Source organism: Panthera onca, chromosome C2 (assembly GCF_046562875.1).
Source record: "Panthera onca isolate mPanOnc1 chromosome C2, mPanOnc1 haplotype 2, whole genome shotgun sequence".
Taxonomy (NCBI): domain Eukaryota; kingdom Metazoa; phylum Chordata; class Mammalia; order Carnivora; family Felidae; genus Panthera; species Panthera onca.
In genome coordinates, this window is record NC_138347.1 from 49,222,097 (window position 1) to 49,236,365 (window position 14,269).

The following is a 14,269-nucleotide window of genomic DNA, read 5'->3' on the forward strand; positions in this document are numbered from 1 at the left end:
CATTCTTTGAAAAAAACTGTCCTTTCTCCCAGTGTTTGATTTTGTGCCTTATAATTTAATGACAACTGAGTTAAAATACTTGAAAATGTGCTGACTAAACAAAACACCTGCAGACTGCATTTTGACCCAAAGGCCACTAATTTGCACTATGTGGCTTAATTTCATTTTCACATTAAATTTAACAAATGAGTTAAGGGGAGTGAGAGATAGTGTCGCCTACCATAGTCCAAGCATTGTATCAGGTGCTGGTGATAAACTAGGCACAAAGTTTCATATGTTACATTCCTAGCATCAGTTTAAAGTTGAGTGAGACTTGTGAAAACATTTTAACACCATGTGAGTAAATGCTTATAAATACGGGGAGCAAGCAGAGAATAAGTTAAGAGAGGAGGAAAATAAATTTTTTAAATAGTTGTGTAATAGACTAAAACCAGCTACAAGCACACCCTGTTAAGAGGCCGTGGGCATGGCCTCAAGGCCAGCTACCAGCTTTCTTCCCGACCGCGCTGTTTTTCAGACCAGAAGGCTTTCCCCTTGTGTCGGGACGTCATCGGGAAGCGCCAGGAAGAGGGGGCGGGATTTCCGGCTTCTGGAACGGAAAGGGACGGAAACTAAATGAGCCAACGGGCTTAATTCCGTGTGAGGCACGTATTTGGGCTCAGCACTTCACTACAGAGTTCTGCGTCCTCTGCAGGTCTCCGCGGTTTGCACGAGCGGGAGCCACTGTTTCTGCACTCCTGGTATGGGCATGTTTCTTATCTTAGTTGTGTGTGTTGCGGTGGGAGAACTCGGGAAACCATTGTAAGATACACGTAGTGCAGCATGCGTGCTAAGAAGGCCCACAGATAAGTGGAAGCCCAGCGATTTAATAAACTATAAGCAGTACAACACCTGGAACAAAAGGAATGTTTACCAAAATGATTGCCTTATTTGTTTTAAAATTTGGGTTTCATTGCTATGATATCCTAAAAAAATCTTAACCAATTATAAAGACAAAACTCAGAAGACCTTTGTTTTTGAAATGTTTTCATAACAGGATTGAGGACTCCTGGTGAAATAGGGAGTCTAACTTGTTTCTTCTTTAAATGGTGGCTAAACATGGAGCGCCCGGCTGACTCAATCCGAAGAAAATGTGACTCTTGATCTTGGGATCGTGAATATGAGCCCTACATTGGGTGATTACTTGAAAAAAAAAAAAAAAAAAAAAAAAAAAGAATTTTTTTTTTTTTTTTTAATTGGGGGCACCCGAGTGGCTCAGTGGGCTCAGCCTGGGGCTCTTGGTGTCAGCTCAGGTCATGATCTTAGGGTTCCCCATAGGGCTCTGCACTGACAGCGTGGAGCCTGCTTGGGATTCTGTCCCTCTCCCTGTCCCTCTCCTCTTGCTGTCTCTCAAATTTAAAACAAATTTTTAAAAATACAGGTGTCTCAACATGTTTTATATGTGAAAAGCATTGGTCCAGGATATCTATTTGAAAAATACTTGAGTGATTACTGTGAGCCATAAACTGCCAAATGTTGGGTTCAGTTTTAATATAAATACAGTCCTTGTCCTGATAGAGTTTACTGTCTAGTCAGGCAAATAAGTAACCAGGCAATTACAAAAGTGTGTTACAAGTACTGTGATAGAGAGGTACAGGGTGCTGTAAGAACTACTAGGAGGAATACTTGGTCTAAAGTTTGAGGTGAAGTATAGCTAGAGATGTAGCTGAAGAGGTAAACAAAGGATGATTTTGTGGGAAACTTTATAAGCCATGTTTGTAAGTTTGGGATTTAACCTGGCAGCAATGAGCTTAAAAATACACATTGGGGATGATTACAAGTGCATTGATCAGATTTGCACCAACTTCAAATGGCTTAGAGATGAGGCAGAGCAAATCTGGAGGCTAGGGGATGCAGTTAGGGTAATGGGACTCAAGAGAAGTGAATGGCTTAAGATGTATTTAGAAAGTAAAGTGAATTGAGGCCCCTGTATGGCTCAATTGATTAAGTGTCCAATTTTTGGCTCAGGTCATGATCTCAAGGTTCATGAATTCGAGCCCTGATTCAGACTCTTTGTTGACAGCTTGGAGCCTGGAGCCTGCTTCAGATTCATTGTCTCCCTCTTTCTCTGCCCCTTCCCTCCTCTCAACAATAAACATTAAAAAAAAAGAAAGTAAAGTGAATATAATTCAGATGGATTAGATATGGGGGGTGTGAGAGAGGACGGTAATAAAATGACTTCCAGTTTCTGGCTTAAGCAAATGGATGGATAGCAGTGTCCCTTCCTGAAACCATGTGTAAGGAGAAGCAGATTGGAAAGGGAAGGGAGAGAGATTATTTTAATATGTTGCATTTGAGGTGTTTCTTCTGATGCGTGGTGGTTGAAGCCATGGAGGAAGATCAGACCTCATACAGAAAATTTTAGATTGCAAAAAAAAAAAGGGGGGGGGGGGCTAAGGACAAAAATTCAGAGGCACATCTGCTTTTAAGGGAGGGGCATCATCTGGGCATCAGGACACAGTTTAGAGAGGCACTCCCAAAAGCATACAGTCATTAAATGAAGCCAAGGGAAGAAGGAATTTTTCAAGTATTTCAACTGCATTTGGTAAAAAGTTGATTTTTTTCTTCAAATCTCATACTAGTTTCACAATGTTTTAAGTTTATTTCTTTATTTTGAGAGAGAGAGAGCAAGCAAGAGTGAGCATGCATGGGCAGACGGAGAGGGGGAGAGAGAATCCCAAGCAAGCTCCAAGCTGTCAGCACAGAGTCAGAAGCAGAGCTCGATCTCACCAACCAAACACTAGATCAGACCTGAGCCGAAATCAAGAGTTGGCCCCTTAACCAACTGAGCCACCCAGGTGCCCCCTAGTTTCACATTTTTAAGCATCTTCATTGTTCGATGTATGTCCACACCTTGAGGATAAAATTGTGGAGCTTATATATATTTGCCCTAATTTTGGACATTTTTGTTTGGCAATAACATTATTTGCTACAAAATAAACTCTGAACTGGAGAAAAGAGGTTTGTTTTGTTTTTAAATCAGTAGATCTCTCTATATTCCTGTTTTGAAAACATATGAGGGCATTGATACAGCAGCTCCTAAGTGCTTTTTACTAGTTGCCATCCTTTATAAAACTTTTCTGCTTTTTATCTTCTTGTCTTCGTGTGTTGTTTATGTTAAGGATCTTGTGTTTGGGCCTGTATCTATTAGGGGCTTAGTATAGAATGGAGAAGAAACAGCATCATGATCTAACCCGTATCAGTAGTACATAACTTTGTTGTTATCCAGTAATACAGATATTCTGGGCTCCTAGTTGCAAATCTGAAAGGGATCTTTAAGGTATTCTTTTCCCTAAAGCAATAGTGAAATTCATGTTTAAAATAAGATCCCATATAAGCTTTAAACTTTGTGCCTGGTGAGTGATCACAGGCTCTAGGCCATAGGAGTCTAGGAAAAATTAACGGTACAGCAAATAAAGTTGTGCTTACTGTGTGTTTCAAAAATCAGTTGCATTTCGGTGTCTCAAATTTATACTTGCACAATTAGTTGAGAGGTTTTAAAGATCTTTATCTAACTTTTTACTACATTTTGCTTTTTTTATAGGGGTTTTCTTACATGCCTGTTTTCCTCAAAATGAGTGGTAGTATCATCTTAAGATCTTTTGGCAGATTTTTGGTGCCATTTACCATTCATAGGAAAAAAGGGGTTTTATGTTCAACAATTCTGCAGAGATCTATGTCTTCCAAAATACCAACTGTGTCCTATCCTAAGAAGGAGAGTACATCACCTCCTGAACAGCTGGGATTGGATGGGTGGAAAATTACAATGAAATCTAGCATGCAAGAAGAAGATGCTTCAGCAGTCTCAAGCAGCAAGGATGAAGATCCTCTAGTTGCCATCAGGGAGTTAATTGAGATGTGGAGATTGTTTGGCAAAGAAGTACCAGAACAAATCAGTGAAGAAGAACTCAAAAGTGCTATGGGATGTGTTTCTAAATCATCAAAAAAAAAATACTTAAAATATTTATATATTAAGGAAAAAATTAAAAAAGCCAAGCAAATAAAAAAGGAAATGAAAGCAGCATTAAAGGAAAAAGCCAAAAAAGACCAATTACTGGAAACCACTAAGGAAGATAAACAGCAAAACTTTCTATTTCTACGACTTTGGGATAGGAATATGGACATTGCCATGGGCTGGAAAGGTATTCAGGCCATGCAGTTTGGACAACCTTTGGTTTTTGACATGGATTATGAAAATTATATGAAACCAAAGGAACTTCAGAGTACTGTTTCCCAACTTTTAGAAAGTGAAGGATGGAACAGAAGAAATGTTGATCCTTTCCATATTTATTTCTGCAACCTTAAAGTAGAAGGTGCTTATCATAAAGAGTTAGTTAAACGTTATGGAGAAAAATGGGACAAATTGCTATTAACAGCAACAGAAAAGTCTCATGTAGACTTATTCCCAAAGGATAGCATTATATATTTAACTGCAGATTCTCCCAATGTTATGACAACTTTCAAGCATGATAAGATTTATATAGTGGGATCTTTTGTTGATAAGGCTATGCAGACAGGCACATCCCTAGCCAAGGCAAAACGGCTGAACCTGGCAACAGAATGCCTTCCATTAGATAGGTATTTACAGTGGGACACTGGTACCAAAAATCTCACCTTAGATCAGATGATGCGTATTTTGTTATGTCTGAAAAACACTGGTAGTTGGGAAGAGGCTCTGAAGTTTGTTCCTAGGAGAAAACATACTGGTTTTATGGAGATTTCTCGACATTCTCAAGAGCTTGTCAACAGATTAAAGAAGTCAAAACCTTTTAATTCATTTCCAAAAGGCTCTCTAAATATACACACACAGAAAAGGTGGCTTGAATGAGAATATTTGATAACTTAAAAAATAAGTGGTCACAGTATGTGTAAATCGAACCATGATGCTGTATGCCTTAAACTCTTATTGTGATTTATGTCAATTATTTCTCAATAAAATTGGGGGGGGGGGGAAAGCATATGGAGTAGAAATACAATTCTATTGGTCTGTTTCTTCCTAAATGGAATTCATTTGTTCTTTTAAAGGTTGTCATTCCAGGGGCACCTAGGTGGCTCACTTGGTTAAGCTTCCAACTTCAGCTCAGGTCATGATCTCATGGTTCATGAGTTTGAGCCTTGCATCAGGGTCTGTGCTGATAGCTCGGAGCCTGGAACCTGCTTCAGATTCTGTCTCCCTCTCTCTCAGGCTCTCTCAAAACCAAATAAAACATTAAGAAAAAAATGTAAAGGTTGTCTTTCCAAATAAACTGAAGTGTGTGTCTTTTTGCCCAATTAATTAAATTTCCACAAGACTTTGGAAATACCGTTTATCATAAACTTAATAACTTTTGAAAGTAAAAAGAATCATCCAAGTTTGTTGAGTACAGTAAAACAATTGTACCATGTCTGTGGCTTTTTTATGAATACTTTTGAGTCTTAGACTCCATTTTCCTTCTTAGATGTTCTTTGAGCCATGTCAACAGCTACCCTGTCATCAAAAATTGATACAGAAAAGATTTTAAACTTCAGGTGATGTTTCACTTATTAAAGTAACATTTGGGGGGCGCCTGGGTGGCTCAGTCGGTTAAGCGGCCGACTTCGGCTCAGGTCATGATCTCGCGGTCCGTGAGTTCGAGCCCCGCGTCGGGCTCTGTGCTGACAGCTCAGAGCCTGGAGCCTGTTTCAGATTCTGTGTCTCCCTCTCTCTGACCCTCTCCCGTTCATGCTCTGTCTCTCTCTGTCTCAAAAATAAATAAACGTTAAAAAAAAAAAAATAAAGTAACATTTGGTACAGTGCCTGGCATGTCATAGGGACTAAAGTATGTTTAACTGAATCTTCGTTAAGCAAAAGTTTAAGACCTTCCTTGTAATGTCATGGGATTTGGCTATGTTATGAAAAACGTGAGGGAACAAAATTCATTTCTTGTTCTCTTAGAAAAAAAAATTTATTTGATAAATGTTACATACAGCACTTCCCTATTAGTGTATAGCTAGCTTTCCCTTCTTGGGAAAAACTTCCTTTTCTCCAGCCATGTGATTTGAATGGAAGCTGCCATACTTTTACAGACGTTGTCCTGGCCACAGCTGAATATCCCAAAGGAGACACCTCACTCAAACTTAGAGATGGGGATCTGACTTTAAGATAGGCCAATCAGAACACTTCTCTAGTATTTTTGGGTTTGAGAACTAAGATAACCTGTGTCACTATCTGATTGTGAACTCTTGACAGATGGGAAGCTCTGGAATTGATGGTGGCCTTCCTTTCCACGACGGAAGACAGGCTATAGTAGGAGACAGTGAAGCTTGCATATAAAAATAAGACCAATTTTTGGAGCTGTTTAAATCATTGTTCCCAATCATCCCTGAGATCCAGCTATAGGTTTACCTTTAGTATTTACTGGTTGTTGAAATCTCATGCAATAACCCATCTAATAGATCCCACTTTTTTGCCTAAGCCAGTTTAAAGCTGGGTTTCTGCCTCTTGCTACCTACTAAGTCCTAATATACTTGAGAAAATGTGTACTTATTCCCTAAAACTTTAGGAAATGTTCATTGTAGACTACCTGCACCATTAATTTTTTTGAAAACATGAAATAGAGATGGATGGCCAACTATTTGTACCTAGTTTCTGAACTAGAAATTAACATGAGATATGCTATCCAATACATTTCTTAAAGCAACTAATCTTTTACCAAATACTTCTAAGTATCTACTCTGCCAAACAAAATGCAGTTTACATGAATAATTTAAGTTATAGGTACTGTAACTTAAGTGTTACAGTACTTGTAGCTTGTTTAATAGTACCTTTTTTACAGATAAAAATTTACTCAAAATTCAGCCTTTAAGTGTAGTCTCAGAATTCAAAACATCTGTTTGACTTTAAAGTCCTAGGCTTCAGGGGCGCCTGGGTGGCTCAGTTGGTTAAGCGACCGACTTCGGCTCAGGTCATGATCTCGCAGTTTGTGAATTTGAGCCCCGCGTCGGGCTCTGTGCTGACAGCTCAGAGCCTGGAGCCTACTTCAGATTCTGTGTCTCCCCCTCTCTACCCCTCCCCTGCTCACGCTCTGTGTCTGTCTCTCAATAATAAACATTAAAAAAAAGTTAAATAAAGTCCTAGGCTTCAACTTATAAATTATACCCTCTATAATAAGAGAGTATGAAGTGCAAATGGAAAAATAATGGATGCCTAACTTAAGCTTGTGAGTGGGATCAGGAAAGGCCTTGAGAAAGTGATGTGTAAACGAAGAGCAAGTGTGATATGAATGAATTTCAACCGTTAGACGCAGCTAAGTGGCAAAATGCTAATACCTGAGCCATTTGAGACACAATGGAGATAAAATATCATAGTGGTTCAGAACAAGGGGTTAGGATTGCCTAGCAGGACTGGCACCTAGAGTGAGACAAACAAGGCTCCTAGCGTGCCTTACTGATCTCCCAAGTCCCAGACATACTCCCTGGGTTTCAGCTTCACCCGAGGCTCTGATGTTACCTAAATTGCTTAATCTCTTGAAATTTCAGTTCGCCTCATATATGAAAAAGAGATAAATAGTTCTTGACTCATAAAACATTTAATATGGTGTCTGGCCCATAAATGCTAAGTAAAATATTAACTATCTAGTTTAGACTACCTTCGAAATGTATGGAATTTCTAATACTAGTATATGCAAGTTATTTGTCCTTTTGAGGAGTACATTTTTATTTCTTCCTGTGTAATAGTATGCTAAGGTATTTCACTGGGTAACACTAGAATTAAAAAAATAAATTCCGGGGCACCTGGCTGGCTCAGTCGGTTGAGCATCCGACTTTGGCTCAGGTCGTGGTCTCGCAGTCCGTGAGTTCGAGCCCTGCATCAGGCTCCGTGCTGACAGCTCAGAGCCTGGACCCGGCTTCGGATTCTGTGTCTCCCTCTCTCTCTGCCCCTCCCCCACTCATGCACACGCACGCGCTCTCTCTCTCTCTCTCTCAAAAATAAACATTAAAAAATTTTTAATAAAATAAAATAAATTCCTTCCAAATAGCTAAGCAGTAACTAATTTCTAAGACTCCTCTCTTATGCGGATAAATCACAATGGCAAACTCATCCACAGTTTAAACTCAATACAATTTTAATTTTCCAAATGTTTTGGAATTTGGAACTTAACAGAACCCCAGACACTGCTTCAATTTCTCCAAACTAAATGATCTTATTTCCCAGTCACTAGGTGGCTTTTCTCTATCTCAAACACCCAATAATTTATAGTATTCTTCCACTTTGAAGGTAATTTTTGTTGCCTATATTCTAATTATCTCTTCTTACCTATTAGATATTTTCATGTAATAACCATTTCTAGCTCTCTCCTTGTGCTCTCTTCAAACATGCTATCAACTTCCCAGATTTTAATAATTAAAAGTTTTAAAAGAAAGTCTTGGGGAACCTGGGTGGCTCAGTTAAGCATCTGACTCAACTTTGGTTCGGGCCACGATCTCATGGTTCATGAGTTCTAGCCCTGCATCAGGTTCTGCTGACAGCATGGAGCCTGCTTGGGATTCTCTCTCTCCCTGTCTGCCCCTCCCCCACTTGCACACACATTTACTCTCAAAATAAATATTTTTAAAGATGAAAAAAAGTCTTTACTTGTTAACTATTATCCCTATTATGTTACCCAGTTTAGTACCTAAGCCATATCCTTCAAGCAAATATTCAAAGCACACTTGAAGAGCAGACATGGGGGCCCCTGGGTGGCTCGGTTGGTTAAGCGTCCGACTCCAGCTCAGGTCATGATCTCACGGTCCGTGAGTTCGAGCCCCGCGTTGGGCTCTGTGCTGACCGCTCAGAGCCTGGAGCCTGTTTCAGATTCTGTGTCTCCCTCTCTCTCTCTGCCCCTCCCCTGTTCATGCTCTGTATCTCTCTGTCTCAAAAATAAATAAACGTCAAAAAAAAATTTTTAAAAAGAGCAGACACGAAGGGAGTAACGAGAACTTTGAGTGCAAAAACCTCAGAGTTCAAGGTACAAGTAGCTGAAGCAGAGTGAGTAGAGAGCTGAAGATGAAGTTAGAGTAACTAGAGGTCCATCGTGTAAGCTTCTTAGGCCATTGTTAAGGATTTTGGTGTTTTTTAATATTTATTTATTTATTGGGGGGCGGGACACAGGGAGAGAATCCCAAGCAGGCCCCATGCTGTCAGGACAGAGCCTGATGCAGAGCTTGATCTCACGAACCATGAGATCATGACCTAAGCTGAAATCAAGACGTCAGATGCTCAACCGACTGAGCCACCCAGGTGCCCCTTGGTTTTTACTGTGAATGAGATTGGAAGATCCATGGTCTTGAGCAAAGACATGACATATTCCTGATGTTTTAATAGGATAACTAGAATCCATGGGGGCAGGGACTTTTTTTTTTTTTTTTTTTTTTTCTGATTTAGTCACTGCTATATTCCCAGGGCCTGGTACAGTGCCTAGCACATAATAAAATTTTCTGTAGGGAATGAATCTGATTCATCTTAAAAGGATTACTTTGGCTGCTGTATCAAGACAAGATTCTAAGACAGGGACCAGTTAAGAAATTACTGCAGTAACAAAAGTGAAAGATAATAGTAGGTTGGACCAGGGTGGTAGCACAGTAGGTACCAGATACCAAAGAGATATTGGAGACAGTGAATATGAATAAGCCTTTCAAGAGTTGCTATATGAATGAAAATGGTAACGAGCTAGAGGTAGATATGAGATCAATAGAAGAGTCTTCTGTTTTTGTTGGTTTTGCAAAGATGAGAGATATAAAACCATGTATGTATGCTGTTGGGAATGATCCAGTTATGGAGGGGAATCTGATAATCTGATGAAGCAGCGGAGTGAGAGAAGTGACAACCTTGTGCATAAGCAAGAAGGATGGGATCTACTGCATAAGTAACACAGAAAAAGACCATAGAAGTACAAATAAAGGTACTACACCACAGATATGGTGAGAATATGCAGGAGTTCTGTTTTCATTTCTATTATTTTCTCCATGAAAATAAAAAGCGAAGTCATCAGCTGAGGGGGAGTACCTATTGGACTTTCGTGGAGAGCAGAGAACGTGTGAAATAGTGTAAGAAAGTGAAATAGTTAGGATAGTGGTTCTCAAAGTTTGGTCCCTAGTCCAGCAGTATCAATATCATTTGGGAACTAGTTAGAAATGTACATTTTGGGGCTCCATTGAGTCAAAATCTCGGCAGTAGCACCAGAGTTTCAACTGTATTTTAACAAGCCCTTCAGGTGATTCTGATGTACACTCAAATTTGAGGATGGTATTGGGAAATATAATAAAATTACAAGGCTGTATTAAGAATCTACTCAGTCAGCTGAGCGTCTTGACTCTTGATTTTTGGCTCAGGTCATGATCTTGCATTTCGTGGGTTCGAGCCCTCAATGGGCTCCAGGCTGACAGTACACAGCCTGCTTGGGATTCTTTATCTCCCCCTCTCTCTCTCTGCCTCTCCCCTGCTTGTGCTCTCTCTTGCTCTCTCTCTCCAAATAAATAAACAACAACAAAAAGAATCTACTCAAAGTGGGAGATACAGGCTTCTAGACATGGAATGAGTAAGTCACAGGAATAAGAAGCACAGCATAAAGAATGCAGTTGGTGATATTGTAATAGCATAGTATGGTGACAGATGGTAGCTACACTTGCAGCAAGCATAGCCTAGTGTGGAGACTTGTGAAATACTATGTTGTACACTTGCACCTAATGTAACATTGTATGTGAACTACACTAAAAACTTTTTTTTTAGTTTTTTTAACACTTATTTATTTTTGAGACAGAGAGAGACAGAGCATGAACGGGGGAGGGGCAGAGAGAGAGGGAGACACAGAATCGGAAGCAGGCTCCAGGCTCTGAGCCATCAGCCCAGAGCCTGACGCAGAGCTCGAACTCACGGACCGCGAGATGGTGACCTGAGCTGAAGTCAGACGCTCAACCGACTGAGCCACCCAGGCGCCCCTACACTAAAAACTTTTAAATAAAATACAATAAAATAATCTCCGGGAGGTTAGTGAAACCCCAATTAGCTACCTTTCCTCTCTGATTTTGTTGTAGCTCTCTGCCAGAATTCTAAGTTTAACTCCACCTCTTACTTGCCTTTCCAGTGTCCCAGTTTCTTCTTCCATAAAAATGATAATAGTAGCACTTAATTCATATGTTTGTTGTTTGTTGTGATGATTTAATGTACTTGATATCATGTTAAAACTAGCAAGTTATGCTTGGCATATAGTAAACATGAATAAATGTTAGATATTATAGCTGTCACCTCACAAATTAAACATCTAAATTAAAATAATAGCTGTCTAGGGGTGCCTAGGTGGCTCAGTCGGTTAAGGGTCCAACTCTTGACTTCGGCTTAAGTCATGACCTCACAGTTTGTGAGGTCAAGCCCTGCATCGGGCTCTGCGCTGACAGGGTGGAGCCTGCTTGGGATTCTCTCCCTCTCCCTCTCTCTCAAAATAAATAAATAAACTTTAAAAAATAAATATAAAAAATAAAATAATATAGTTGTCCATGTTGCCTTCTATTTCCAGCTTTTTAAACCATTATTGGCATAACTCTTTAGAGGTGACCAAAAAATAGCTACCGTTAAGTGCCCACCATGAGTGAAGCCCTGCATTACAATTTTTACCAGTATGATCTCACCTAATCCTCTCAGTAATCCTATATTAATACATTTTTGTAGCTAAAATATATTCGCTAAGATTGTTTTATCAGTTCAAACTCACAGAATTAGCAAATGGCAGAGTTAAATTCATTTTTTTGTCTAATGCAATAAATACTGCTGCTCTTTGCCCTGCACTACTCTAACTCGTTTGTAGAGGGTTACTGAAGCTTGCACTCATTTCTTCAATGAATATTTATCGAAACTGGTATAATCTAGGTACTGGGAAACAATGCTGTGCAAGATAAGCACCGTATGACTTCCTGGACTGACAAGTGAGTGGATTACTATTTTCCATCCTTAATTTCTACAGTGTGGTATATGGAACTGGATCTGCTTTTAGCTATCTATATGGGACCTCTCTAAACTTCATTTTCCTCATTCAAAAATACAGGCATCTATAAATAAATACTTAATTTCACATACAAGTCATGTTTACATCTCCATTTAAAAAATAATGTGTGAGTCTCAGTGATTAACACGTCTAAGCAAAAAGAAACAAATGTGAATTTAATACTTGCTCTTTAAAATATTTTGCTGGAGCGCCTTGGTAGCTCGGTCCGTTGAGCGTCTGTCTTTGGCTCAGGTCACGATCTCACATCTTGTGAGTTCAAGCCCCACGTCGGGCTCTGTGCTGACAGCTCAGAGCCTGGAGCCTGCTTCGGATTCTGTGCCTCCCTCTCACTCTCTGCCCCTCCCCTGCTTGTGTTCACTCTCTCTCACTCTCAAAAATAAAAAATAAACATTTAAAACATAAATAAAATATTTTGCTGAGGAGTTTTACATATATTGACATAAATGGGTGGGCCAGGGACTTCAAATCACAACAGCACCATATCACCACCAAACTGCTCTACTTCTGTCGTGAGACATGCTTTGATTCTTTCTCCATTCCCCAGACTTGGAGCCTGAGGAGTCAACCACGCATAAATACTAAGCACTTTTCACATATGAAACATGCAATACAAAGAGCTGTGAACAAAAATATTTTTTTAAGTTTATTTATTTATTTTGAGTGAGAGAGAGAACCAGCAGGGGAGGGGCAGAGAGAGCACACAGAGGATCCAAAGCAGGCTCCATGCTGACAGTGGAGAGCCTGATAATGGGCTCCAACTCACAAACCGCAAGATCATGACCTGAGCCTAAGTCAGATGCTTAACCGACTAAGCCACGCAGGAGCCCCCCCCCCCCAAATTTTCTTTTAATTGTCTGTTGTCAAATAACTTTTAAGCCATCTATGGAGACATTTTTTTAACACATACTTGAGGGAAATATAAAGTGACCAAAGTGGTATATAGAAATTATCTCATCTGATCCCCATGAGCACTCTTTGATGAGGTACAATTATTATTTCTTTTTATAAAGAAAACATATGTCTGTAGATAGTAAGAAACCCTCAAGGTTTACTCAGCCAGGAAAGGGCAGAACCGGGATTCAAACCCAAATTCTGACTCCTTAAGACTACTTTCTGAAACACTCACTTTTTTTTTTTTTTTAATTTTTTTTCAACGTTTTTTTATTTATTTTTGGGACAGAGAGAGACAGAGCATGAACGGGGGAGGGGCAGAGAGAGAGAGGGAGACACAGAATCGGAAACAGGCTCCAGGCTCCGAGCCATCAGCCCAGAGCCCGACGCGGGGCTCGAACTCACGGACGCGGGGCTCGAACTCACGGACCGCGAGATCGTGACCTGGCTGAAGTCAGACGCTTAACCGACTGCGCCACCCAGGCGCCCCAAACACTCACTTTTTAATGTAGGGCAAACCCACAAACTCCAGTGAGTTCTCTAGACAAGGAATTGACCCCATTTGGCAAGAGGGTAGTATAAATACAGAGAGAAAGGGAAGATGAGGCTAAAAAGTTAGGCTGGGGCCCAATATAACACGTGGGACTTCATTTTAAAAACCCTAGGGATCCATTAAAGGTTTCTAAATAAGGGGAAAATTACTGCAATTTTAACTGAAAGAGGTAATTTCTCATGATAGGAAAATTGCGACCTGTAGAAAAGGTAGTTTTTTCACTTGGCTATGTGACCTCAGACAAATAACTCTTTGGCCTCAACTCTCATAGCTCATTAGAGAATACCACAATGGACTGTCTTGGGGATTAAACAAGATAGTGTCTGACACAAGAGGGCGCTCGATAAACGTCGATTTTTTTTTTTAATGCACCCCCCCCACCCCACTTTTTTAGTTTTATTTATTTTTTAGTTTTTAAAAATTTTAGTTTTATTTATTATTGAGCACTCAACTTGGTGCTCAAACTCACAACCCGGAGATCAAGAGTCGCGGGTTCTTCTGAGCCAGCCAGGCACTCCACGGCCCTCTTTTTTTTTTTTTTTTTTTTTTTTTTTAAGGCACAGGTGGTCCAGCAAGACCAGAATGAATACAGCCTGATCGCTTCAGCTGTAGCCACACCCTAGTCCGCAAAAAACCTTACAAAACTCCACCAACGTTTCCGGAGTGGTGCTCCCTCACTTCTCTGGGCCATGAAAACCTAAGCAACCTCTAGTCAACCCACCAACCAGAGCTCCACAGACACAGCACAACATTCCCCGCTCTCCCTTCAGAGGCCGCTTGTGGATGACGT

At 40.2% G+C, this 14,269-nt stretch overlaps 1 protein-coding gene and 1 long non-coding RNA gene across 2 annotated transcripts; one reads left to right on the forward strand and one right to left on the reverse strand.

Moving 5' to 3' along the window:
- Positions 1-347: 347 nt before the first annotated feature.
- Positions 348-14,264, reverse strand: LOC144617408 (uncharacterized). Its single transcript, XR_013557891.1, has 3 exons — positions 14,205-14,264; positions 4,654-4,727; positions 348-589 (listed from the first exon to the last, which is right to left on the reverse strand). It is a non-coding gene; the product is annotated as an uncharacterized LOC144617408 (long non-coding RNA).
- Positions 596-5,423, forward strand: TRMT10C (tRNA methyltransferase 10C, mitochondrial RNase P subunit). The gene is made up of 2 exons (XM_060640158.3): positions 596-740; positions 3,584-5,423. Exon 2 carries the CDS (start codon positions 3,596-3,598, stop codon positions 4,865-4,867), a length of 1,272 nt encoding a protein of 423 aa, XP_060496141.1. The 5' UTR covers positions 596-740; positions 3,584-3,595; the 3' UTR covers positions 4,868-5,423.
- Positions 14,265-14,269: the final 5 nt, after the last annotated feature.